The sequence below is a fragment of the Pagrus pagrus genome (assembly GCF_965226575.1).
Source record: "Pagrus pagrus genome assembly, chromosome: 20".
NCBI classification, from domain to species: domain Eukaryota; kingdom Metazoa; phylum Chordata; class Actinopteri; order Spariformes; family Sparidae; genus Pagrus; species Pagrus pagrus.
Window position 1 is genome coordinate 489,142 of NC_140207.1, and position 27,408 is coordinate 516,549.

General features: G+C 42.7%; 2 protein-coding genes across 3 annotated transcripts in view; both read right to left on the bottom strand.

Moving 5' to 3' along the window:
* LOC311249625 (caspase recruitment domain-containing protein 8-like) lies at positions 1 to 8,175 on the bottom strand. Of its 2 annotated transcripts, none has more exons than XM_084340817.1 (11): positions 8,158 to 8,175; positions 7,606 to 7,767; positions 6,141 to 6,187; positions 5,870 to 6,015; positions 5,485 to 5,540; positions 3,917 to 4,134; positions 3,515 to 3,780; positions 3,203 to 3,285; positions 2,647 to 2,763; positions 2,359 to 2,500; positions 1 to 1,416 (listed from the first exon to the last, which is right to left on the bottom strand). In XM_084340817.1, the coding sequence occupies exons 2-8, from the start codon at positions 7,716 to 7,718 to the stop codon at positions 3,250 to 3,252; spliced, it is 882 nt and encodes a 293-aa protein (XP_084196943.1). In that variant the 5' UTR covers positions 7,719 to 7,767; positions 8,158 to 8,175; the 3' UTR covers positions 1 to 1,416; positions 2,359 to 2,500; positions 2,647 to 2,763; positions 3,203 to 3,249. The 2 variants fall into 2 exon arrangements, with proteins under 2 accessions (XP_084196943.1, XP_084196942.1); XM_084340816.1 differs by having other exon boundaries at positions 5,870 to 6,018.
* Positions 7,964 to 27,408, bottom strand: part of LOC311249794 (NLR family CARD domain-containing protein 3-like) — a gene marked incomplete at both ends in the record, with an annotated part of 20,447 nt that continues 1,002 nt past the window's right edge. The window contains 9 exons of the mRNA XM_084341110.1: positions 7,964 to 7,982; positions 8,399 to 8,572; positions 10,258 to 10,431; positions 11,291 to 11,464; positions 11,915 to 12,088; positions 13,672 to 15,484; positions 16,038 to 16,273; positions 18,617 to 18,766; positions 27,008 to 27,162. Coding sequence (XP_084197236.1) covers positions 7,964 to 7,982; positions 8,399 to 8,572; positions 10,258 to 10,431; positions 11,291 to 11,464; positions 11,915 to 12,088; positions 13,672 to 15,484; positions 16,038 to 16,273; positions 18,617 to 18,766; positions 27,008 to 27,162 — 3,069 coding nt within the window. The remainder of the gene's footprint in view (positions 7,983 to 8,398; positions 8,573 to 10,257; positions 10,432 to 11,290; positions 11,465 to 11,914; positions 12,089 to 13,671; positions 15,485 to 16,037; positions 16,274 to 18,616; positions 18,767 to 27,007; positions 27,163 to 27,408) is intronic.

The window sequence follows — 27,408 nt, forward strand, 5'->3', positions numbered from 1 at the left end:
TAATTCATAGATTAATACATTCATTTGTAAATCAGTGTATTAATGTAGCTATAAATGAATGAAAAGCTTGATTACTGTTAGTTTTGTTACTGTCGTGGTCCGTCACACCACAGAGCTTCTTCAGCCACTGAGAAATAATTAGTGTAAAAGCAGAACACAAAACCAATCAACACATGAATGATATGAATCGATTAGCAGCTGATCGATTGAAACATTGATTGTGAGAAACAGGAAGCCTTCAGTCAGCCTCTCCTCACGACACCTGCTGCTCTCCTGGATTCTTCTGTTCAGCTGAACAACAACTAAACCTGTTGAAGACTAAATGTAAAAACGTGTTTGTCTTTCTGCCTGATGCTGCAGCTCCATCTTCTTCATCCATCAGTGAAGCTGTGCCTCCATCTAGTGGCTGAACCAGAGAACAGCAGTGCGACTGCTGCTGTCTCCTCCACATTAAACTCCTCTCCAGATGTTTCTGCTGCTCTCAGTTGAGCCCTGGTCTGCTTCAGGTTGCGCTCTCTGTGTTTCTGTTTGTTTCCAGGATTCACAGTTCACTGATGCTGGTTGGTGCTTTTGTTTTGCACAGAGATCGAGGCCAGCTGTTCATGATGTGCGTGTTATAGCAGTAGATCACTGTCACATATGGACGGATGTTCAGCCGTCTGAATACTCAAAGGAAACAAGAAACCATTAGAGAACAAAGTGGTTTGAACCCAGTAAAACGCACCGACAGCCACTGTTGGAGCACAAACGTATCACATTACAAAACAAGACACAAAGATCTGATTATTCTCTTTTCATCGGCTTTAAAAGTTCACATTGAGCACATTTGACTGAGAGCAGTTCTGTGTTTCATCTGACGTCTCATTTAAAAACAGCGTCAGCATCTGTCAGTCTCAGAGTTGCAGACACGACCTCTGAATGGGATCGTTTTCCTGCTCAACATCCAATCAGTGCAGTCCAAGTGTTGATCCGTCAGTGTGACGCTGTCAAAGTCCACTTATTAAAACAACACAACAAAACTTTTATATCATTTAAATGTTACAATACGTAGTGTGAGACTGAAACAGCCAGCTGACACATTCACCATCATCTTGATTTAGCTTCAGCTTAAGTTGAGCTGTCTGGAGAGGAGATGATCCTCCTCACAGAGAGCAGCGATCAGGACTGAGCTGGCTTCACGTCCCTTTCTCTGCACCGTGTCAATCACGTCTCGAGCTCTATCTGCTGGGACTCTGACACTTCTGATTGACTGCAGTTCATTATATGTGATAACGCCACGCTGAAGAAGTTTATCCAGGAGCTGGTTCAGAACAGGTCCAGACACTCGGCTTACAAACTCTGTCCTAATGGAGAGCAGCCTGTCCTCTGCTGGGACCCTGTCCTCTGGTTTCCTCTGTGGAGTTTCCCATCCTAAACCTGGAAGACAACCAGAAAAAAGACTTTTTTAATAACGAAGAATCACGTTTGAACATTGATTTAAAGGGAATAAAGTGATTTCAAGTGTATTAATAAAGTGCTCACCACCTCTTCAGTGCTTCTGGCACTGATTCTACAATTTTTCAAGCTATTCCCTCATTTGGGGTTTTTGATAATGGTGGTAGAGAGTGCTAAGTAACACCTTGGTCCAAAATCTCACACGTTTGTATGTTGTTCCTACGGTTTAGTGCGTTCAGACCAAACGCGAGGTGAATTATTTGCACATCTAGTTTTCATACAAAGTCAATGAAAAGAGGCAAATTCATGTTTATTCTCTCCAGGCGGCGTGAATGATGCGAACACGCTTTCTACTCTGTGTCCTGAAAGTCTATCAGTGTTGACAATCACACTGACGTCATAACGTTAACGTCGCTGATGTGCACACATTCATCATCAATCAATCTTTATTTGTACAGCACCAAGTCACAACAGAACTCATCTCATGACACTTTCCAAACTGAGCAGGTCTAAACCAAACTCCTTGACTCATTTATTTACAGGGACACAACATTTCCCCAATGAACACTTAGAGACAGTGGAGAGAAAAAACTGCCTTTAACAGGCAGAAACCTCGAGCAGAACCAGATTCATTAATCATGATTCATGAACATTGATGGAGGATAATCATCAGTAGTCGTGGCTGTTTGCAGACACACAGAGCTGTATGACTTCAGTGTCTTCTGATCCAATTATTGAGTCAGATCACAGAGAAACCTCTTTGTTTTGGGTTCATACTGATGTGGTGAGACAGATTCAGTCAGTCTACGTCTACCTGATGGTCACAGTTACTATTTATTGATTTTGACACACCTATTAGAAACTGCCACTCCTCCAGACCCTGACATCAGGCGGAGAGCTGCTGCAGGACAGTGAAGCCTTTACCTGTCAGAGGCACGTCACGTTTCCAGACTTCTTTCTTCTCTTGGTCCCGGACCGTCAGAGTCACTTTCTTTGGGTTTGTCGTCAGGAAAAGTTCAAACGTTGGAAAGAAATTTGGTCCATGCTTAAAGCGAAATGGTGCCCACTGAAAACCAGAGGCAACATTTTTAGACCTGTTGTAAAAATGTTTATCTGGTATTTCTGAATTGTGATGTTTTAACATGCAGCCCAAACTGTGGTCCTGATAATTCTGTTTGTAATCATCACAAGTGTAGAAGTGACTCGACTCACCTCAGGCTGGATTGTGAAGCCCTCAGGTTCACAGTGGACACTGTAGCTTTGACCAAAGCTGAGATCACAGTCAGAAGAGATCTTGATGTTCACAGCGTCCTCTTGTTTAGTGGCAACCTTCAGCAACAGGACATTTTTATTATAAGTTTCTGCTCAGAAACTCAAATCCATTTTATTCGATTTTAACAACAAATGTTGATCTAAGTGTTTTACACATTACAATAAAAACCCAGACATAATTATATCACTAAATCAATAAAAGCCTTGAATCAATGATTCAACAGCACTGCAGAGAACAAATCCATCACAACAAATAAAACAGAGTTTGTGTCTTCATGATGTTAAAAGACTAAAGAAAAGACAGGATTTATAAAATGTAGTTGTGCACTAATAAGGACTTCAGACCAGTGTTCATGTTCATCATTTGACTTCCGGACGCTCTCTCCCACTCTTTTTTAACCAGAACAGAATCAGGCATTTTGTTTGGAAGATGTTTCCTTTTTCTGCCTCTCTACAGATCCACTGAAGTGTGGCTGGATGAATGAATGGACGTCACCATTTCAGGGTGTTGCTGGTCACAGGAATCCCTCCAGTATCTCATCATCATATATTGCTTGTGATATATTTGGCATTTAGAGCCTATCATTCAAAACAAAAGTTGACTGTATAAGAAGTGCGATGACATCTCTTCAATAATACAGTATGAAACAAATTAAGGTTCTTTCAACTCCAATTTGCGGCTTTCATTTTGCTGGAGTTGATCACGTCACATCTTACAACCAGATGAAATAATGGTGTTGACGAGAAAGACAAATTATACAACTGTGGATCTAAACTGACAGTTAAAGCATATGACAGATGGTTTTACCTCGTTTAGAGGGATGTTGTCCTGCAGCAGAAATACATCGAGTACTGGGTGCCCTATGTGTGGAGGTCGGAGGAAGAGCAGAACTTGGCCACCTATTGGCACTGAGATGTTCAGAAACCTTTTAATGAAATCCCAGACCAGACCAAAGGCAGAGAGGTGAGGGACCTTCACAACCACATGAGTGTCTGTAATCTCCAGCGGCTCCAGGACGCTCATCCCATCATCAGTGATGTGAACGACAGACAGCAGGCCATCGAAGAGTAGCGCTGTGGAAGCAAAGAGCTGTTAGACTTTTGTTTCACAGCTCACACAGGTTCATCTCTACCTAACAAATTACAGTGAAACAAATCATTGTATTTTTATTAATTCATTGTGTGACATTGAAGACTGCCATGTGTTTACCATCCTTTGTTTCACAGTGTGGCAGGTGGAGCTGACAGACAGCAGCATCCTCTGAACACTTGATGTCAAACAACATCCCTGCAGCGATCTTGCCAGCTGATTGGAGGAGGCTCTCATCCCATTGGACAGTCCTGTACAGCAGCTCCGCCTCCTGAGCCACAACAAACACCAGTTCAGTCAGAGCACACTGGAACACACCTGGACCAGGACACCTGAAGCTGCAGGACACAGAAGGGCCGGTTACAACAAGTTCTCAGCCTGTCGGTCCAACGATGTGTTGAGTTCAGACGTGCAGACACTCTGTGTTTTCAGTCACCTTCTACATCGTGTTTGACATGTTTTAATCTAATCTTCCTTCAACCTGTGGATCCAATCATCCAGCAGACAGATCACTGATCATTCATCATTGTGAACTCAAACTGCACGTCAACCAACAACTGATCTGACAGGAATTCACTGCAATTCTCCAGTCCCACAGTCCAGACTGCCGTCTCTGGATTTCATCATGACTCACACAGGAAACAAAGGAACTGAGTTTGTAATGAAGAATTAAATGTACAGTACCTGATATGTTGAAGTCAGAATATAAAGAATATAGGAAACTTGATAATTGATTAACTCTGATATTTGAACAAACACTGAACTGACAGGAGGATTTTCACACGTCTGCCAACCTGGAAAAGACCTGAACTGGGGTGTCTGGACTCTTTTAGGAGCTAATGATGCAAAACATGTGAATATAGCTTTGTATAACATGTGAGAGAGAGTTAAGACCAGAGAGATTCGGTATGGGTGGAGTAACGTTTGGCTTTGTTGACATTGGACACCAAATCAAATCAAATCAAATCAAATTTTATTTGTATAGCCCAAATTCACAAATCACAGTTTGCCTCAGAGGGCTTTACAATCTGTACAGAGACGACACCCTCTGTCCTTCGACCCTCGATTCGAGTGAGGAAAAACTTGCCCCAAAAAAAAGGCCCTTTTAACAGGGAAAAAAATGTGGAAGAAACCTCAGGGAGAGCCACAGAGGAGGGATCCCTCTCCCAGGACGGACAGACGTGCAATAGATGTCGCATGTACAGAGCAGATCAACGAGATCACAATGTATTCAATCATAATCACCGCCCCCTTGACAGAAAACTAAAACAAGAAGTCCAAAGATCGGTTTCCAAAGCTCTTAGGTTGATCTTTGCTGCTGTGCTTCTGCTGGAGCTCTTTGTTTTTGCCCTCTGTTTGGCCCTGCCATGAAAATAGCTGAAATCCCCACTTTGCACAAAATAGACTGAAGGTTGGCAGCCAGTGAACTCTGAAAGAAGCTTCTGAGAGAAACCTGCTGCAATCTGTCTGCTGAATACTGAAAAAAACTATCTGGCTTTAGTCTTGAGAGAAGTAATAAAAACACTAATTATTCATTAATGAAGTACTTGTAGAGGACAATCAGAAGATCAGTGATGAAGAAAACCAGCGCCTTCAGTGAAATGAGCTAAACTGAAGAAAGGAGACTTTGAGTTAAAGTGAAAGGAGTTGACGAGGCTGAGGAATTCTGTATTTCATGTTTTAGTTACCTGTATGAAGTCTTTCCAGACTCAGTCAGCTGTTCAGGTGTGAAACTTAACTTCTCCTGAAATTTAAAAAGAGTTCATGAGAACACACTGAGATGGGAGCAGAAACTGACCACTGAACTCTCCAGTAATGTCCAGGTGACTGCTTCACTTTCTATTCTACATGCATTCTGTGTTAATTATTCATCACTTCATCATCTCTTGTCATGAGAGACAGTGAAGTGAAGTGAAGTGAAGTGAAGCCTGCAGGACCACGTTGGACAGCAGCTAGTAGTTTAATATCAGTAGTATGTAGAAGGTCAGAAACATTAAACCTGGAGGGGGTAAAACTAGGAAACCTGAGTCTGATCACTGACAGATGAATAAAATGTTAAAGTGAAACACTGACATTTGTATTCAGAAGCTCTCGACACACAAGCTGATGCTGCTGCTTCAACCTCTGTGGATCATCAGGACACAGCTGATCCTCTTCATCCTCGATCTCCTCTCTGCTGTCCTCAGACACATCCAGGTCTGTCTTTGATGTGGACGGATCTGCTGGGTGATTAGAGACATCGGATGGGGACAAGAAGACATCAAACTAAAACTCACTTTGGACACACTGGTGACCAACAATAATAAACCTTCAACAACAAGGTTAATCAAGACCTTTAACTCACATCCTTCATGTGTGTCAGGTGTAGCTCTGCTTTCTCTGTCGTCCACCCTGCAGGAGGAAACACAGATACAGCAGTTATCTCTCATGAACAGTCAAATGATCAGACTCAGTTAGTGTCCTTCTCTTCACTAAACCACACGCTGGTGATTATATCTGTACTTTTGTAAAGTCTTGATCTTTTTACATTCTGATATTTTTTGCTAATTATCTTGTGTGGCTCCAGGTCACCATGGTGGACTGGAGGTCACGTGGCCTCGGCCTGCTCAGTCATCCTCATGGATCCACATTCTTCACATATATTCTATATAATCTACTAGTATCACATATTGTGTCAATGAAATCTGATATCTCTGTGATTTAGTTGTTCTACTGCATGTCCGTCTGTCCTGGGAGAGGGATCCTCCTGTGTGGCTCTTCTGGGGTTTCTTAAATCTTTTTTTATTTTTTATTTAGGAAGTTTTTCCTCACTTGAATCGAGGGTCTGAGGACAGAGGATGATGATTGACTGTACAGATTGTAAAGCCCACTGAGGTGATTGTGATTTGGGGCTGTATGAATAAAGCTCAATTGATTTGATGAGTCCTCATGATTTTCCATCCAGCTCTGAGTACAGTCACATGAAACAGGGAGTCGTCTGGAGAGGTGGGCTTCAATAACGGCCAATTGCAGCCCAGCTCTTATCCATTGTGTCCCACTGTGTCACTGTGTGATCGGAGCCTGAGAGGAGACTCCAGACTGGCTTCTCTGACTGAGAGGCTGCAGTCATGATATGAGGCTTTACAGTGGTGCTATGAGCTAAATGCCAACATCTGTATGCTAACATGCTCACAATGACTATTCTAACATGATGTGTAACAGGTGTTATTGTGTGTTCCTACGGAAAAGTGATTTTCGGCTGTTGAGATTACAAACAAAGTCAATGTAAAGTCAACGGGAACAGATGCAAATTCACGTTCATTCGTCCTGGGCGACGTGACAGACGGGAATACACAAAGTTTTTTAACAAAACATGTCTGTTTGTCACAGGGCTTTGTTGACTGTTGTGTGTGGAGGGCTCAGCTGCTCAAGAGCCTCCAGCTCTGGAGGAGAGTTGGTGCTGATCCAGACCGCCTGGAGGAATAAACACCTACAGTAGAGTAACATCAGATTCTGCTCTGATCCGACGGGAGCAGAGCTCAGAGTTACTGTTGAACTTGTGGATTTATCTTCACTCCTGTTTATCAGCCTGACTGCAGCAGTGATCCGGAGGTGACCTCCACTGTCGGGTGGTTCTGTTCTGTAATGTTGACTGCTGACTGGAGCTGGAGGGGAAATGGACTTTACTTCTACTCCTTGGTGGAGGTAAAAACGCAAGCCGTCAATAATATTACCTGACGAAATGAAGTGATTTAATGATCACAGTAAGGTACGATACTGGATTGTATTTCTTGGTGTAAACTCAGTTTACAGTAGAAACAGTTTCTTACTTTAAGTGTGAGGGTCCAGGTTCATCACTGAGGTCTGGAGGTCTTTCTTTAGACTCGTCACAGCTGGATCCTGAAGACTCTGATCTGTGCTCATCTTCCTCCAACCTCCTCATCTTCTGGACTCCAGTCTTTGTGACAGTTGAACCGCCAACACCTGGAAAACTAGACGTATGTATACCAATACATTTCAGATACACTTACATTAAAGAAGTGATCGTTTATAGTCAAAAGTCATTCAGTTAAATTAGTCAGAAACAGTTGTGCTGTTGCTCTCAATGAATCTGAGCAGTGACAAGGAGAACTAATCCCCTGAACTCAAACACTGTACACCTGTATGAATATGATTGGATGATACTGGTCAGCTGATGGACGAGCCACTGATGGAGATCAGTTTCTGACAGTGTGACTTCAGTGATCAGCCTGATCGAATAAAGCTCCAGTCTACTGTCAAACCTTCAACTGTTGCCGACTGAAGATGCTCACTGTTTTTTAAGAAGTAAAACCTCTGAGACCAACAAAAGGGCTCATCAACAGACACTGACTGCTCCTCACCACAATCCTCACAGTCTCCAGTCTGCAGCGTGGACAAAAAAACAACAGAAACCTTCAGTTTCTGTTCTTACACAAAATATATACATTTAAGCATTTTCAATGAATCAATTTATCTCTATTTTCAATAACATTCAAGGATGTCAAGGACCTATTGGATCCCTGATTAAGACACTTAATGATCAGTATAATATCAGCCTTATGTCTGCAGTATAATGTCACAACTTTTACAACAGTGTCTGACCCCAGAGTTTCCAGTCTACAGTCTGGACTCTCCTTCAGATCACACAGCAGCTTCACTCCTGAATCCTGCAGGTTGTTTCCCCTCAGGTCCAGCTCTCTCAGATGGGAGGGGTTGGACTTCAGAGCTGAGGCCAGAGAAGCACAGCTGATCTCTGACAAACTGCAGCTCCACAATCTGAATAAAGAATAAATGATGTAGGTTTAGAAGACAATGTTCCTGCTTGAAATCATTCAGTGTTTAATAATCTGTTCAGAGTTGAAGAAGGTTCAGAATGAAGAAGTTTAGAAAATGTAAACTTCAAACACCTGAACCCAACAGGATGCAGGTTCAACACTGTCAAACACACAAAGTGAAACAGAGCTCTCATTAATATTAATGACAACGTGCTGCTGCTTCAATAAAGACGTAGTGACTCCACCTCTTAAACTCTGCAGCTCCACCAGAGGCTCCATCTATACAAACTCATGTTGTGCAGCCAGACACAAAGAAAAACCCTCAGAAACTGATTTAAGATTCAACTCTACTGTTGAAGAAAGTCCTGTCATCTTGACTTTAAATATTTCAGTCAGTATAAACGTAACATATCATCAGAACGGTTTGGAACAAGTGTTTTGTGTTCATGTGTTTGTTCTTGTCTGACAGGAAAAACAATATCTTCATGTTTTTATTAACTTCCTGTTCTGTTCTGAGTGTTTCATGAAAAATGTCGTTCATTTAATGTGATGATGTAACGTTCAATGACTTCGTCCACACAGGGCTTCTGATCACACAATAAATTGATTCTGTCAGGTCGTTTTGTTGGTTTCTTTGTGAAGCGTCTTTGACTACCTTGAAAAGTGACATCTACGTTAAAAGCATTATAATAACAATATTTTATACATTTATACATTACTATTATTATACACATAAGTATATTTTGGATGTTTTATTTAACACTTGTACACCTGTAATGTCCACTGACAGGATGAGACTACAATCAGTGTTTTAAATGGTTTCAAAACAAATGTTGTTGTTAAAGTTTGACACAAAGTAGTTTGTGATAAATAACACAATATGTTTCATTTGTTACAGTCAAAATAATTCATACATTATGCTTTGTTTTATTAAAAACTGAGGTGTATGAGCTCAGGTCAATGAGACCTACAGGCAATAAATATCAGATTAAAGTTAAAACGTGTAATGTTCACAAGACCTCAAGCTGACAAGAAGATCTACGTGATAATATATGTATTATTATAAATGTATAATCTGCTGTAATGGGCCGGTCATATTGAACCAGGAACACAGAATTAATGAACATGAAGAACACAACAGGAGGGTTCAAAGTAACATGAAGGAAAAGATGTAAATCTGATGATGAAGAGAGAATCAACCAGTGGTGAATTATTAATGTGGTTATTAAATTAGTTTTAAATATGAAGCTCAACAAGATGCTCAGTGTGGATCAGCATAAAATCAAAGCCCCTTCAAAACTGATGACATTAAACCAAGATTTAAAAGTTGGAAATAAAGGTTTGAAAGTATTAACTATGGTTTCACATGAAATATTAAAACTGGATACAAACATGTGAAAACAACAGCTGCATCTCTGAAGTAACTGTAATAAGTAACTTTACACTAATGTCAGCAGAGTAATATTTGAAATGTTACTAAAGTTTGTCTTCAGAGTTTCATTCAACCCACACGAGCAGATGACATCACATTCATGTGTCTTTTGTCCAAAGCAGTTTAAACATCTTCCAACCTCCTTTTCTCAAAAGATCCAACACTTTCTTTTCACAGTGACGTCTGCAGTTTAGAGTCACCACAACTTTCACGTCATATTAATCTGAACACAGAAGTAAAAAATGGTGTCTGACCTCAGAGTCTCCAGTCTACAGTGTGGACTCTGAAGAAAATCACACAGCAGCTTCACTCCTGAATCCTGCAGGTTGTTGTAACTCAGCCACAGCAGTCTCAGATGGGAGGGGTTGGACTTCAGAGCTGAGGCCAGAGAAGCACAGCTGATCTTTGACAAACTGCAGCTCATCAATCTGAATAAAGAATAAATGATGTAGGTTTAGAAGACAATGTTCCTGCTTGAAATCATTCAGTGTTTAATAATCTGTTCAGAGCTGAAGAAGGTTCAGAATGAAGAAGTTTAGAAAATGTCAACTTTGACAGTGTTGAACCTACATCCTGTTGGGTTCAGGTGTTTAAACACACAAAGTGAAACAGAGCTCTCATTAATATTAATGACAACGTGCTGCTGCTTCAATAAAGATGTAGTGACTCCACCTCTTAAACTCTGCAGCTCCACCAGAGGCTCCATCTATACAAACTCATGTTGTGCAGCCAGACACAAAGAAAAACCCTCAGAAACTGATTTAAGATTCAACCTAACATCACAAAGTTTATAAAGATGACAAACATGTCAGGATGAATTTAGGACAATGTGAATAAAAGTAAATCCATAAAATCAAAGTATCTTCAGTTCTAACTAGTGTGAGTATCACATAGTTTTATAAAAGTGATGGAAAAAGAAAACACTGAATATTTTTTGTTGTCTGTTCATTGAAACAGAGATAACTTATCTATTAAATGTGTTTATGTATTTTATTATCACTTTCTTAAAAAACATGATATGGAATATAAGATGACAACCAAGAGTTTCAGAGGTTCACAGTGAATTATCCAGGATAGACTTTTCTTGTTATATGAAGGTTTTAAATGTGCAGCTCAACATTGTTCTGCCACAGACAACAGACTAAACTACAGAAGAAGAAGTGGACTTTAGCATTAAGATACTCAGTGTGGATCTGTATAATATCAGCCTTATGTCTGTAGTTTAGTGTAATCACAACTTTAACATCATATTAATCTGAGCACAGAAATAAAAAAATGGTGTCTGACCCCAGAGTCTTCAGTCTACAGTGTGGACTCTGCAGAAAATCACACAGCAGCTTCACTCCTGAATCCTGCAGCTTGTTGAAACTCAGGTTCAGCAGTCTCAGATGGGAGGGGTTGGACTTCAGAGCTGAGGCCAGAGAAGCACAGCTGATCTCTGACAAACTGCAGCCACTCAATCTGAATAAAGAATAAATGATGTGATAAAGATCTGTTTATATTCCATCAGTGTTCAGTTATTTAATGTGCAGTTCAACATTACTGTGTCCTCATCAATGAGCTTTATCCTAAAATGATTGAGTGACTTTGTTATTGTGGATCATCATGTTGTAATGTCAGCCTTCTACAGACATCATCTAAATGTCACCACATTCATGTCAACACATATCATCAACATGCTGCTGAACTCTGCACCCTCTTTAACACCTGACCCAACACTACAGTATCCAGAACAACATGAGTCCAGTTAGAGTCCAGACTGAATTCTGCTGACAGACTAAAGAAAGCGCTGTTGTGAGTTGTGTTCAGACAAACACAGACAACAAGAAGAGTAAAGGATATTTAAAAGTTCTGTTGTGGATTTAAATTAGGTAGATAAACACTGCACAAGAGAAAAATACATGAACTGACCTCAGTTTCTCCAGTTTACAGTTTGGACTCTTCAGTCCTTCACACAACAGCTTCACTCCTGAATCCTTCAGACTGTTGATACTCAGGTCCAGCTCTCTCAGATGGGAGGGGTTGGACTTCAAAGCTGAGGCCACGACTTCACAGTGAGTCTCTGAGAGTCCACAGTCAGAAAGTCTGTGATGACAGAAAATAAAACTGAAGGTCAAATAAAATCTGAGACTTTATCTAAAAACGGACATCAACACATTTGGCTGCAGCTCAGCTGGTCAGTTGTTCAGCCTGAGCTGGTCAGTCATTGATCACAAGGTTTGTGGTTTGAAACTTGAGCTCCTCCTGTCCACATGTCAAAGTGTCCTTGAGCAAACTAATGATCCCTCAATGGCAGCTTTAGACCAAAGTGTCTCCCAAACAAGGTGATTAAACTTTATTTAACATGATGTCCACTGCAGGCTGTAACAGCACTTGTCTGTATTGACCTCAGTCATGTGCTTGTTTGTAGTCTATGCATCTTTTAATATCACTGTGCTTTTCATCAAAGATTGTTTTATTATAATTTCATAGTGAATAGTTTTACTACAGCGGAGTTCAGCTGTTTAACGACATCATTTCTTCTTGTAGCTGGTGATGATAACATCTCTCCACTGAACTGAACCTGCTGAGTTCTCCTTCACTGGCAGGATGAACCCTGATGTTGTCCCAGGAGCTGAATGTGTGATAGCTCTGGAGTTTACCAGTTTACAGACCAGTCCATTCAAATACTACCAGAGAGACAGAGAGAGTGTCCTCAGTGTTGATGAATCAAACTCATTTATAATGTAGAAACACATGAGGAAATAAATTGATTATAAGGAAGTAAACAATGTAAAGTTTCTCCTTTTATTCAATGAGAATGGAGAGGGAGATTGTTTTGCTTTTCAAGAGGGAACATGTCCTCGATTGACATCCTCTCAGATCAAGCAATAATAATAGACATGTTAAACAGACAGATCAGTCCTTCATCCTTCCGGCTATAACACCCTGGTCTCTTCACCACTCAGATTGTCCCGTCATGGTGATTATACCTGTGCTCTTGCTAAACCTCAGTACATTATCTCAGCGTCATCTAGTGTTTTGTTGACTACGTGTTTTGTGCTCCAGTGTTTTTTCTACGGCTAGATGTCATCTCATTCCTGTTCTTCCCTCTCCACGTGTGCAGATCCTCAGCGTCTCTCAGCTCAGCTCGCAGCTTCACCCATCTGCCTGGACTCTCTCCATCGCCCATCCTGCCCGTCCTCCCAGCACCAACTTGTTTACCTCAATATATCACCTTTGAATCCATCTCTATCTCAAGTCTCTGCATTTTGAGTCTGACTAAAAACCTCAACCCTCACAGATCCAGCAGATCACAGATATCACATGTCTGTGTGTCTGTATATAATAAGAACAATAAACAGACACATTATAGAAACAAAGTGCAGAAACTCTCTCCACTGTAACAATGAGACTGTTGTGATAAAATGACTGTAACAACATGTTTCAGCTCTTTGTCACTTGAAGACAGTTAGAAGATGAGAGAAGATACTTTTTTCTTTTAGATATTTAAAGTGCAAAACACAAACAGAACTAATATTTCAAAAAGTTTGACTTGTTTGACTTTTATAGAGCTGAACTTTTAGATGTGCATGTGTGTAACGTGTGGATCTTTAATACTGATGACGTCAGCTCAACATAGTTTTATAATGTAATAAACACACAATGATAATCACATCTGGACTCACTCAGCCTTCCTGCAGTTCCTCACAGCTGGGATCAGTCTCTGTCGTCCTTCATCTGATGTGTTGTACTTCTTCAGGTCCAACTCATCCAGAACCTCCTCTGACATCTGCAGCATGTAGGCCAGAGCTGAGCAGTGGATCTCAGAGAGTTTCTTCTTTGATCTGTTCTCTGACTTCAGGAACTCTTGGATCTCCTGATGAACTGAGTGGTCGTTCATCTCCATCAGACAGTGGAAGATGTTGATGCTTCTGTCAGGAGAGACTTCTGTCGACTTCTTCTTCTTCATCTTCTTCAGGTTGTTGATGGCTCTCTGGATGGTTTCTGGACCGTTGTCTGTCTGACCCAGCAGGCCTCCTAAGAGTCTCTGGTTGGACTCCAGAGAGAGGCCATGAAGGAAGCGAACAAACAGGTCCAGGTGGCCATTTTTACTGATGAGGGATTTCGTCATTACTCTGTTCAGGAAGACATCCAGTGATGATTTAACTTGTTTTTTGTCCAGAAAAGCCTCCAGGACCTCTGTGTTCCTGTTGGTGTGACAGTGGAACATGTAGACTGCAGCCAGAAACTCCTGAACGCTCAGATGAACAAAGCAGTAGACTGTTTTCTGGAAGATCACACTCTCTCTTCTGAAGATCTCTGTACAAACTCCTGAGTACACCGAGGCCTCTGTGACATTAAGACCACACTGCTCCAGGTCTTCTTGGTAGAACATGATGTTTCCATCCTCCAGATGTTCAAACGCCAGCCTCCCCAGCTTCAGAAGAACTTCCCTGTCAGCCGCCGTCAGCTCCTGTGGACTCGTCTCACGTCCCTCATTGTACTTCTGCTTCTTCCTCTTTGTCTGAACCAGCAGGAAGTGTGAGTACATGTCAGTCAGGGTCTTGGGCAGCTCTCCTCTCTGGTCTGTAGTCAACATGTGCTCCAGAACTGTAGCAGTGATCCAGCAGAAGACTGGGATCAGACACATGATGTGGAGGCTCCTGGAGGTCTTGATGTGTGAGATGATTCTGCTGGACAGATCTTCATCACTGAACCTCCTCCTGAAGTACTCCTCCTTCTGGGCGTCAGTGAAGCCTCGTACTTCTGTTACCCTGTCAACACATGAAGGAGGGATCTGATTGGCTGCTGCAGGTCTGGAAGTTATCCAGACGAGAGCCGAGGGAAGCAGCTTCCCCTCGATGAGGTTTGTCAGCAGCGCGCTGACTGATGACTTCTGTGTGACATCAGACACGACCTCATGGTTCTTGAAATCCAGTGAAAGTCTGCTTTCATCCAGGCCGTCAAAGATGAACAGAAGTTTACAGCCAGCGAGCTTCTCTGCTGTCACCTTCTGTAATGTTGGATGGAAAACATGGAGCAGCCTGAGAAGACTGTACTGCTCATCTCTGACCAGGTTCAGCTCCCTGAACGAGAGCAGAACCAGCAGACGGACATCTTGGTTTTCGGAGCCCTCGGCCCAGTCCAGAGTGAACTTCTGCACCGAGAAGGTTTTTCCAACTCCAGCGACGCCGTTGGTCAGAACCACTCTGATGCGTCTCTGTTGGTCAGGTGAGGCTTTAAAGATGTCGCTGCACTTGATTGGAGTGTCATGGAGGGTCTTCATCTTGGAAACTGTCTCTAGCTGCCAAACCTCATGTTGGGTATTAAAATCTTCACTCTGTCCCTCTGTGATGTAGAGCTCAGTGTAGATCCTGTTGAGGAGGGTTCCACTTCCTGTTCCATCACTTCCTGTTTCACTTCCTTCAGTCACACGTTCACATCTCCTCCTCAGACTGATCTTATGTTCATCTAAAACCTCCTGCAGACCAACATCCACTGCAACAGAGAATGAAGGGAGACAAAAACAAACGTTGACAAGTCTTTTTCTACTGAAACTCTGCTGTCTGAGAGTCCTGAGGCCTGATGGCTCTGAGTGAGGCAGCTCTGAGAATTACAAATGGCTGCTGAGCTGACAACAGGTTCACACACTTATCAGCACCAGTCTACTGGGCCACACTGTGTTGATATGACAGTGATGATGAAACAGGAGCTGTCACCAACTTTGCAAAACTATTTTTGGAGGTCTGTGTTTTGGTTCTAAACGTGTTGAGTCAGCACCTTCGGTTAGCGCTGCTCTGTAGCATCGTATGCATACGAGTTTGCCAGAGTTCGAGTTTCACAGCTAACATCATGTGAACGTAGTGAGTGAGAAAGCCCAGCTGGTACCGGTGCATCAGTACTGAGGAGAACAGGTACTGAAACCACTTCAAATATTCAGAGTAGATATATCCACACTTTGAACAACAACATGAATCAGTGAATCTCTGCCTGTTCACACTGACACTGAAGTGAAGTGACTGATGTAGGATTATCTATCATACAGTCTTACTTGGTGCAGTTGTAGTCTGACTGGCTGTCTGCAGTCCAGCTCTTGTTCTGGATCTTTTTCCACACAGGGGACAGGAGGAGTGTTCTGGTGAAGCAGACTGGTCCCAGTATGAGGTGATGCACTGTCTGCAGAACCAGTGTCCACAGCTGGTAGAGACTGGATCCTTCAGGACGTCCTGACACAACACACAGCTGGGCAGCTGCTCCTCCACAGCAACATGCCTCCTCTCCGTCTCTCTGTGAAGACATGTCTTTATAACTACAATGATTCGTTAACTGTTGTTGGAAAACATCAAGATTCAGCCGACACTGTGTGGAAGCTCAGATGGTCACATGGAACCATAAGAGGTCATTATTGTTCTGTTTGTTCAGCATTCAGTCTGTAATGAAAATGTTTGTTTGTATAATTTATATTTATATATGTTGGTTTATATCATTTGAAATCTTCTGCTTTCATCAAGTATTTTTGTTTCTTGTCAGTCTGACACATTTTTTTCCTTTTCATTCAAAAAAATAAGGGGTAGGTTCCTCGTAAGCCTCGGCTTCTTACCTATCCTTTTTGTCCGTATGTTTAACATTCATACGAAATAAACACTCATTCATTCAAACATTTTGTGACCTGCCTGTAGCTCATACAAACTCTACAGTTTCTACAGCTACTTCACAATAAAAGCATGCCATTAAAGGTTAAACATATGAAATATAGCACAATAATATAGCAGCAAACATCTGTTTTCTATGTGAAGATATATTTGCATCATGGCTTCCTGAACAGAGCAAAGGACCCGATAAAGAAGGACGGGTCATTAGGTCAGTGAATCTTGCTTTGGGTCCAGACTGTCGTGCCGCTTCACGTCTCTCTGAAGTGTTCTTTCATCTTCTGGAGGCATTTCTTCATCAGAAGCCAGATGATGTAGATGTGTTGGGATATGTTTTAATGTGTTTCTCCATAATCTCCCATTGACTTCACGACAGTCTGGCCCAAAGCAAGAATGTTCTGATCCGAGCGTCCCTGTTCTGACGGCCATGTGTGCATGTTAAAGCTGTCCTAGTAACAGATTCTTGAATTATATTTGATCAGCGCTGCCTCATTTTACAGTGTGATCAGAGTTTCTTGAGCAGTTTGTGTTCAGATGGCACTTGAACAACATGTGCAGTTATTGTGGATGAGATGCTTTGGCTCTGGCCCGGTATCTGAAGACAGCTGATTGTTTTACAGTCTCTTTGGGCAGCTTGTGTTGGTTGAGTTAAACTGATGCTAGAAGTGGTCTTAATCATTGTATGAGACCAGCAGGCTACGACACACAGCATGTAGCAGCAGCATCACTGGTTCAGGTCTACACAGTTTCTTGGTTGCATTCCCTTCATGTTTCCATCACTCTCTGCTGTCAATCATCAAACCGAGGTAGAAATGCAAATTAAATTACATCCTAGAAACAGAATAAGTCCAAATCCACGTTTGACATTTTTCTGCCTTTTGTCTTCGTCTGCTGATAACTTTTACATAAGTGGTGCTCATGGATGTTTGTTCTCCACCTTTTGGAATAATGTATGGTGGAGACAATCTGAGCTCAGAGGTCCACTTACTAATCATTCAAGACTAGAGGTGTCACCATCTCCACTGGGAGTCGGACATGGATTGAAACAACGTCATGATCTGGACCATCGAAATCAAAGGTGGAATCAAAGATTCAGCCACGACCTCACTGTCAAGTCTGGCAGGCGTGGAGAGGAAAAAACACACAGCATGTCGCAGCGAGGCGAGAACACACCCATTATAAAACCAGAAGACGAGCTAAAAATCCCTAAAACTAAAACTGTGATTATTTCAAAACTGTAAAAGATTTTAATAAGCTGAATACATGCCTAATAGTTCAAGGTCTTCTGACTCTTAAAGTTGGAATGGTGTCTCTAGCTCAAAGTATGAGGGAGAGGAAGAGGTTGAAAGTGGATGAGTTTTGAAGAGGATTTGAAGATTTTCCCATTTGCTTCCGTATTATTTTTTTTTTTTAAAAAGCTGAATATTTGAAAAAGTTGAAAAGAACAAGGCTGAAAGAGCTTAAAAAGCTGAACATTTTGATAGTTGAACGGTTTCTATAGCTGAACGTATGCTGAAGCAGGAGCAGGATGACATTTGAAAATGTCCCCATAAGGATGAATGGGAAACATTTTGCAGAAAAAGCTGCAGCATTCACACTAAACAAGGATTTGGAGAATGGTGACGCTCCTATTCAAAACAAACTGTTAATCAAGGTGAGCAAAACATTTGAACAAATGCTTTTCACATCATGTTACACACTTATCACATGAACTAAGTCCACCTCCATCAGGTAGGTCCTAACACTGGAGCCAAAGACAAAGAGCCAAACCAACTAATTATTATGAGGACAAACGTGACCGGATCAAACATCTGAAGAACTTGAAGAGTCTGAAGAGTTTAAATATTTACCACGATTTTAATATGAGGGCTCAAACACTGTAAGTTAGGTTTCTTTATTATTTATCTTTTCAAAGAGTTTGTCTGAATGTGTCGTCTTTCAACAGGACAGACGTCAGCTTACAGTAAAAACAGTCTCCTACTGTGTGTCTGAGGGTCCAGGTTCAGTTCTGAAGGCTGGAGGATAATCTTTGGACCAGTCACTCTTCATGGACAGACAGCCGGACACTGGAGACTCTGCTGTGTCCTCTGCTTCCTCCACACGATGACTCATTTTCTGACCTTCAGTCTCTCTGAAAGTTAAAACAGCAGCGCTGGCTGAGACTGAGAAACAGGAAGTAGCACACAATCTCCTGCTCTCCCTTCACACTCACACACAGGCTGTGTCCAAATTCAGGGGCTGCAGCCTTCAGTGACGCGGCCTTTGTGGTCCACGAGGGCCGGGTCCTTCGGACAGGTCTTTGAATAGGCTCGTTGGAGATGAACTGCGCCTCACCTGGAAGGTGGACCAGACCAGGCGGCAGCAGCAGGGGGCGCTGACAACAAGCTGCAGTCCAGTCGGACAGTTTCCAGCCGCCGTCAAAGAAAATACAGGAAGTCACAGAAACATTTACATCCTGTCAGATCCACCTGTAGCTACCTGCAGTGCACAACACGTTCAGAGAGCTATGGCTGAAGAAACTGCACATGCGTTCTTGATCGCTGATGAAACTGAAGCAGAAGAGATCCCCCTACTTTTCCACTTTGCACATAAATTAATGTTAATCCTCTCAATGGGCAGATGGGATGTGGTGGGATTTTTACTATTTAATCTCACAAATGTAACAAATAGAAACACAAACTTTGTACCAATGAATTGATCGTACTTTTTAGGTTCACGGTTTTGAGGTCATACAAAGTGGATTTTTCTAAAATGACAACTACTTTTCACTGTGGTCTAAATGTGTCAATCATAACTTTTTATTTGTTTAACGATGCCACTGTTATGACTGAGGTGAGAGTCAGAGCGACTGGGCAGATTTCAGCCCTTGGAAGTCATTTATTGAACAAGAATTGCCTACAAAGTAGATTTATATAAAGACATTGGCCGCGTTTCCCAGATTCGATCGTTCTTAAGGACTTAAGAAGGCTCTTAAGAAGGGTTCGGCTAAGAAGGAGCGCTAAGATGCGGGTGTTTCCCAGACGCGTTCTTAACTGCCTTCTTAGGAGAACCTTAAGATCAAGCCAAAGAAGCTGCTTAAGAAGCTCTTAGTGGGAGCTGTCCACCTCGGTGCTGCTGAAACTGAATCAATCGATGCCAGGCAAATCGATCACCCACCTCTTTATCAGCGCATAAGTCACACACAGTGCCCCGTGGTCCCCCCACACAGGTGCAATTAGGCTACGCATGCATCGTGTGTGTGGGTGTGTTGATGGCCGCGTAGTGCTTTATACAGATCCACCAGGGAGGGATTGTGGATTGGAATGAGGGTGCCATCCACCACACCGATCACCCGGGGGGTCCCAGCCACTGCGTGGAACCCTTGGTGGACCTGGCGGACCTCGTCCCGTGTGGTGGGCAACTTTATGTGGGTCCGGGCATGGCGCAGGAGAACCGGTGTCACAGCTGCCACACTCCGTGACACCGATGCCTTGCTGAGGCCGGTGCCGTCCCCCACCACCTCCAGGAAGCTCCCCACTGCGTAAAAACGCAGCGCAGCCAGGAGCTGCACCTCCGGGCTGAGGCCAAAACTGCAGCGGGTTGCTCTCGGGATGTGTGGAGACACCAGAGTGATCAGCCGTTGGATCTCCGCACGGGGCAGCCGGTACTTTGCCTGGACAGCCCGGTCTGACAGCACGTCCAGTGGGGAGAAGTGCTGACGCACGTATGCATTTATGTAAACCGTCTGGCTTCGCGCACGGCGACGCTGTTGGTTCGCAGCGAGAATGTGCTGTATTGTATTGCAGCCATGGTTTCTCACACACACGGACTTTGGCAACGCATTTATATACTGTAGAGTAGCAGGTGAAGCCTCTCTGGATGAGGTTCAGCTGAGTTTAATACATCTGTTCCCTTGATATCTGTGAAACGCCACAGGGTTGTTGTTTTTTTATGTGTAGTACTATAAACTCATATATGCAGATGTGTGAGGAAAACTTAAACGTGTAATTCAATAAAAAGTTTTTTCTTCTTCTATTAGCCTATGTTTCTTGCGCCAGTGGTCCGCAGCTATAGCGCATTTCAACATTGAGCATTATTTTATTATTTCGAAAAGTGGATGATATAAATTTCCCTGACGCGGCTTGATCACTGAGCATGTGGTCGCTAAGAAGGCTGTTAAGAGTGGGTCAGCTCGATCTTACATTTCCTTCTTAGTGAAAGATCTTCTTAAGCTAAGAGCGACTCTGGGAAACACATCCTTCTTTCACAGCGTTCTTAAGAGCGCTCCTAAGAAGATCTTAGCACTTAAGAGCTTCTTAACGAATCTGGGAAACGCGGCCATTGTCATTTATAAATCACACAATCCCTGAATTTAAGAAATTGAACTTCTGAATTAACAGTCCAAACGTTCTCACAGCTACATATACAGGCTACACATGGGGAGGACAAGCAGCAAAGGTTTCTTATAATCTTTATTTATTGATGTATTTATATGTGTAATTATATACAGTATATGGGAATATGTGTGCATCTGGCATTGTATTCTATCCTTTGTTCTTTTTGTCCGCCTTGTAAAGCACTGATTGCTCGTTTTGATAAGTGTTATATAAATAACCTTTATTATTATTATTATTATTATTATTATTATTATTATTATCAACCACACACAATATGTTTGTTAACAGATTAAACCTTCATTGCACAACATGAGATTCATATAATCTAACACTAAATATAACAATTACACAGAAAATTAGGATTTTCGACAAAACGTAGTGTTTGTAGTCCTAACTAAGAGCCAATCAGCTCTTTGATCAGGCGACAGCCAGGCGTTTCCCATCATGCCCTGAGGTCTTGCAGTCGGTGGAGAGCAACTGCGGCGCCTTGATCTCGCGAGGTTATCGTTGCCGGCGCGTGCATGACGTCAGAGCACGTCGGGATCAAGTCGGACACGAATCTAACCGGCATGCATTGCGCGGTGGTCGCCAGTGATCGATTCTGCGCAGGCCTGGCTCATCTCCAACGAACCTAAAGCCTCGTCCACCGTTGTTAAATGGGACGGTCCAGCCTTCGGAGTATTTCCTGGTTGCCTCACCAGATGTCCCGCCCCTTACCCTTACGTCACGATTGTGAATGAAGAGATGCATTAAAGTTTGTTTTGGTTCAAATCTATCAAACGTGTACATTTATTTGTGTGTGTACAAAAATCAATGACAAAATGTGTCAAATCTAAATTGAATCATCAACATTACAAAATAAACATGAACCCATTGGTGAATAACAACTATATTTACCACAGCATCACCAGCGTCACGTGTTGTAACTGAAAGTTAACATCTGGAGGTTTTATAGTCCCCTGAAGTTTAACATATCTGGCGTTGGATGTTCAAAAGACTAAAAACCGAGTATAAACCCATTACTTAAAGTGTAACTAAACCCCGAGGTTTTGGCTGAGGTGCATTTGGGCTGGAAATTCAAAAAATGCCTTGATTGTGGGCGGGGCTCCAGGAGCAGTTAAGACACGTCCAGTCACTCTGTGCAGCCTCCAACAGAGCACAGAGGGGCGGGGCCAACAGTGGTGGCTCGTGATGTAAGCTGCCTCCATGCCTCCATCTCAGCCAATAGCAAAATTCGATTGTAATAGCCGGGTTTCAACCCATAGGGGGCAGTCACTCTTACATTTTTACAACAAAATACACCAAATTGAAATACTTTGACTAAAATGTCAAGAGTTGGACCAGGACACATCAACAACACTACTTCATACCCAAATACATTTGTTTTCAGCAGAAAAAAGTGGTTTGGGGGTTTAGTTACACGTTAAATTTGAATGTCATGTCTGCGCCACTTGATGTCGCCATTTTCTCTTGCTTCCTCTTCTGTTTCAGGACTGAGCAGCGGTGTGCAAAGGATCTTGGGATATGGGAGGCCGTGAAGGATAGTAGCGGTGCGTCCTCCGAAAAGAGGGAAGTGAAGGCTGCATGTGAAGGAGCCTTTGAATTGGGACAGCCTTCACACGGCGTTGTGACGTAATTGGCTTTCAAATGCGCCCTTCGAGGGCTGCAGCCCCTGAATTGAGACACAGCCACACACACACACACAAAAGCAGTACACAGCGGCTGTGTCCAAATTCAAAGGCTCCTTCAAACGCAGCCTGGCCTTCCCTCTTTTCGGAGGACGCATCGCTACTATCCTTCGCGGCCTCACATATCCCAAGATCCTTTGCGCGCCGCTGCTCAGTCCCGAAACAGAAGAGGAAGCAAGAGAAAATGGCGACATCAAGTGGCGCAGACATGACATTCAAATTTAAGTAATGGGTTTATACTCGGTTTTTACTCATCTGAACATCCAACGCCAGATATGTTAAACTTCAGGGGACTATAAAACCTCCAGATGTTAACTTTCAGTTACAACACGTGATGCTGGTGATGCTATGGTAAATATAGTTGTTATTCACCAATGGGTTCATGTTTATTTTGTAATGTTGATGATTCAATTTAGATTTGACACATTTTGTCGTTATTTTTTGTACACACACAAATAAATGTACACGTTTGATAGTTTTGAACCAAAACAGACTTTAATGCATCTCTTCATTCACAATCGTGACGTAAGGGTAAGGGGCGGGAACATCTGGTGACCAACCAGGAAATACTCCGAAGGCTGGACCGTCCCATTTAACAACGGTGGACGAGGCCTTCAGAGACCGGTCCGAAGGACCCGGCCCTCGCGGCCCTCGTGGACCGCGAAGGCTGCAGCCCCTGAATTTGGACACAGCCAGTGTAATTAATGCAGGCCGCTCTCCACTTGGTCAGCTCTCTTTATATCTGTGCCTGTGTTCTTGCGTTACACTTGTGTTTTATTCAGCCAATCACAACTTTGTGTCCACATATGAATCAAACTGTTGAGTTCCTGCATTTCTTTCCTCTACAGTCCACAAGGAGAAGATGCACTCAGAAACTTCGGCAGTGAAATAAAAAAGGTTAGATGAACACTCACCCTGCACGAGCTTTGGATTCTCCGTCGTGTCCCTGAAAACTGAAAAACACTTTCACTTCCTGATCCTAAGGTTCTGGATCACACGATCTGCTCCTCCCCTCTCCATTTACTGGTGTCAGGTGTGTGTGTGTGTGTCAGAGAAAATACAGGAAGTCACAGAAACATTTACATCCCGTCAGAGCCACCTGTAGCTACCTGCAGTCTGCACAACACGTGTTAATCCTCTCAATGGGCAGATGGGATGTGGTGGGATTTTTACTATTTAATCTCACAAATGTAACAAATAGAAACACAAACTTTGTACCAATGAATTGATCATACTTTTTAGGTTCACGGTTTTGAGGTCATACAAAGTGGATTTTTCTAAAACGATAACTACTTTTCACTGTGGTCTAAATGTGTCCATCATAACTTTTTATTTGTTTAACGATGCCACTGTTATGACTGAGGTGAGAGTCAGAGCGACTGAGCAGATTTCAGCCCTTGGAAGTCATTTATTGAACAAGAATTGCCTTCAAAGTAGATTTATATAAAGACACTGTCATTTATAAATCACACAATCCCTGAATTTAAGAAATTGAACTTCTGAATTAACAGTCCAAACGTTCTCACAGCTACATATACAGGCTACACATGGGGAGGACAAGCAGCAAAGGTTTCTTATAATCTTTATTTATTGATGTATTTATATGTGTAATTATATACAGTATATCAACCACACAAAATATGTGTGTTAACAGATTAAACCTTCATTGCACATGAGATTCATATAATCTAACATTAAATATAACCAATACACAGAAAATAAGAATTGTCGACTGAACGTAGTCCTAACTAAGAGTTTGTAGTCCTAAGAGTTTGTAGTCCTAACCAAGAGCCAATCAGCTCTTTGATCAGGCGACAGCCAGGCGTTTCCCATCATGCCCTGAGGTCTTGCAGTCGGTGGAGAGCAACTGCGGCGCCTTGATCTCGCGAGGTTATCGTTGCCGGCGCGTCAATGACGTCAGAGCAAGTCGGGATCAAGTCGGACACAAATCTAACCGGCATGCATCGTGCGGTGGTCGTCGGTGATCGATTCTGCGCAGGCCTGGCTCATCTCCAACGAGCCTATTCCCAGCAGCAGGTCAGCTGAAGCAGTCTGAGGGGAAACAGAGGAGACGCTGACGTCTGCTGGCAGAGAGCAGCTCCAGCATCAGCTCCAGCATCAGCTCCAGCATCAGCTCCAGCATCAGCTCCAGCAGCAGCTCCAGCAGCAGCTCATGTGTCTGTGTTGATGTTGATCACATCCTGTGAAAACCAGCAGGATCACACATGAAACTGTGATTCACTGATGCTGCAGGAAATATGATTATTCAAATGTTTTCACTTCTAAAATTTCACGTGTCAAACTTTAAGCGTGGTCGCTGTTTATGTGGAGCAAAGACAGTCAGTGAAAATCATCTTCCACTGCAGAGTGAAGAGCTCAGATCACATCATGTCCTTTAATTCACCAGATTATGTGAATTTCACACCAAGAAGTTGATGCATCATTATCTCATGATGCTCGTTAGTTAGCATGTCGTGTCCCCTCATATACAACATCAAGCTGCATGTGACAAACTGTATAAAGGCGCTGAAGGTTCAGTCAGAAGGTACAAACAGTTTATAACAACACAAACGTAGAATTCAGATTTGTTGAAGTTTAATTTGCCTGTTTTTATCCTCCACATTTCTAAATGTTCGTTATGACTGGATGAACGCTGAGCTGCATTAGTTCCTGTATTATCAGATCCAGGGGCGCTGCTGGGAGAAAGAAGCTCCCGGGGCCCCGACACCTGGAGGCCGAGCTGCCGCAGACGAGCTGTGTGGAGACATCTGATGTTTTAAATCAAGTCTGCAGATACGTCAGATGTTCAGCAGAACGCTGCAACTCTGTTTTACTGTGAAGCTCCAGAGATGTTCTGTGGACTACGACACTTCACCAGAGGAGATGATGAGGAGTCTCTCCTCACATGTGCAGAACCTGCCTGAGAAACATCATGTTTTAAGTTTCCTTCAGTGTCACAGTGATCCAGTGACAGTCGTCTGTACATCCACAGGTTCACTGCTGACAGGAAGTGCTGACAGCTGATTCTGCAAAGTTTTAATGGAGTTTCAGAGTTTTTCTTCTTCTTTGGTTGTTTTTCCGTTTTAAAACGAGTCATCTCCTTCAACCTGATGAATGTGACTGCAGTGATGTTCACACAGCAGCGTGAAGAAAGACAGAAGCATTACAGCATCTGATTTACACACCGTTCCTTCATATAATCTTTATTGCTTTTTCTTATTGGGTTGAATACAGAACAGGTTTACATCTCTTGACTTTGTGAAACACTGTCATGTTCTGCTAACAGCAGGAGGAGGAGGAGGAGGACGAGGAGGAGGAGGAAGAGGAGGAGGAGGAAGAGGAGGAGGAGGAGGAAGAGGAGGAGGAGGAGGACGAGGAGGAGGAGGAGGAAGAGGAGGAGGAGGAGGAGGAGGACGAGGAGGAGGAGGAGGAGGAGGAGGAAGAGGAGGAGGAGGAGGAAGAGGAGGAGGAGGAGGAGAGGACAGACGAGGGGATGAAGGGAGGATGGAAACAACCACAGAAGTTTAATAATTATAATAATAAAATAATAGTTTAATAATCAGGACTCGGAAAGAACAAGATGCAACTCAGGAAATAAGAACATGAAGCATTTCGAGTAATGGATTTGTGAAAGACCCTGAGAGCGAGATTATATATATTTATATTCATATATATTTAAATGTGTGTGTGTGTGTGTGTATTGTCAGAAGAGATGGAGAAAAGGAGAAATCATCCATAATTTAACAAATCATGCAAAAAACAAACAAACCTAAACTCAGACTTTAACTGAACACAATGGATTTTCACAGTTTTATATGTTTTATATGTCAGAGAGAAAAAATAAACACAACAAAAAACATATAATTTAATATATATAATATAATAATCACATAATTCTGAGAAACAAAATCATAATTTTGAGATTAAAGTCAGATTTCTATGTTCTTCTGACAGAAGTCAAACCCTCTTCTGTGATAAACGCTACAAAAAGCTGAACTGTGAATTTATCCGCCTGTTTACAACCGACGGTTCAGTTTGGACTCCTCTGACAGTTTAACACAGGAAGTGCTGAAGCAACAAACAGACGTCAGATGATCTTCAGGACAGAAGCTTCAGAAGCTCTGCTGAGCCACAGCAACACAGTCAGCACGCTTCATGTTCAGCACTCAGAGTTCGTTGTGACTTTAAGAGATCCAGACGAGTGCTGGGACTCAACTTCAGGAGTCACACTCAGCTATCAAACCTGACTCGAGGTCGGCTGACCTTCAGTTGGACACAGCGCTGGAAACTCTCTCCTCCCTTTCTCACGGATTGTGTCGCCATATTCCACTGTAGGAGTACTGGTAGTACAAGGAGTACTGGTAGTAGAAGGAGTACTGGTAGTAGAAGGAGTACTGGTAGTACAAGGAGTACTGGTAGTAGAAGGAGTACTGGTAGTAGAAGGAGTACTGGTAGTACAAGGACTACTGGTAGTACAAGGAGTACTGGTAGTACAAGGAGTACTGGTAGTAGAAGGAGTACTGGTAGTAGAAGGAGTACTGGTAGCCAATCAGCTGTCAGACTTCACACCAGGCTCACAGGGAGAAGTATGGAAGCCCATTAGAGCCAGTTAAAGACCAGAACCAGTTAAAGATCAGGGCCCGTATTCCTTAAGGTTCTGAGAATCCTCTCAGAGCTCCTAACTTAACCTAAAACTAGCCATGAGTCTG

Bases quoted from the DNA above. Each gene is read 5' to 3' on its own strand.
- LOC311249625 (XM_084340816.1), bottom strand. From the start codon at position 7,718: ATGAGGAGGTTGGAGGAAGATGAGCACAGATCAGAGTCTTCAGGATCC. The intron at 6,019-6,140 runs GTGAGTTAAAGG...CTAATCACCCAG, and splicing joins ACCTGACACACATGAAGGAT to CAGATCCGTCCACATCAAAG. The intron at 3,286-3,514 runs GTAAAACCATCT...TTTGAATGATAG, and splicing joins ACAACATCCCTCTAAACGAG to GCTCTAAATGCCAAATATAT.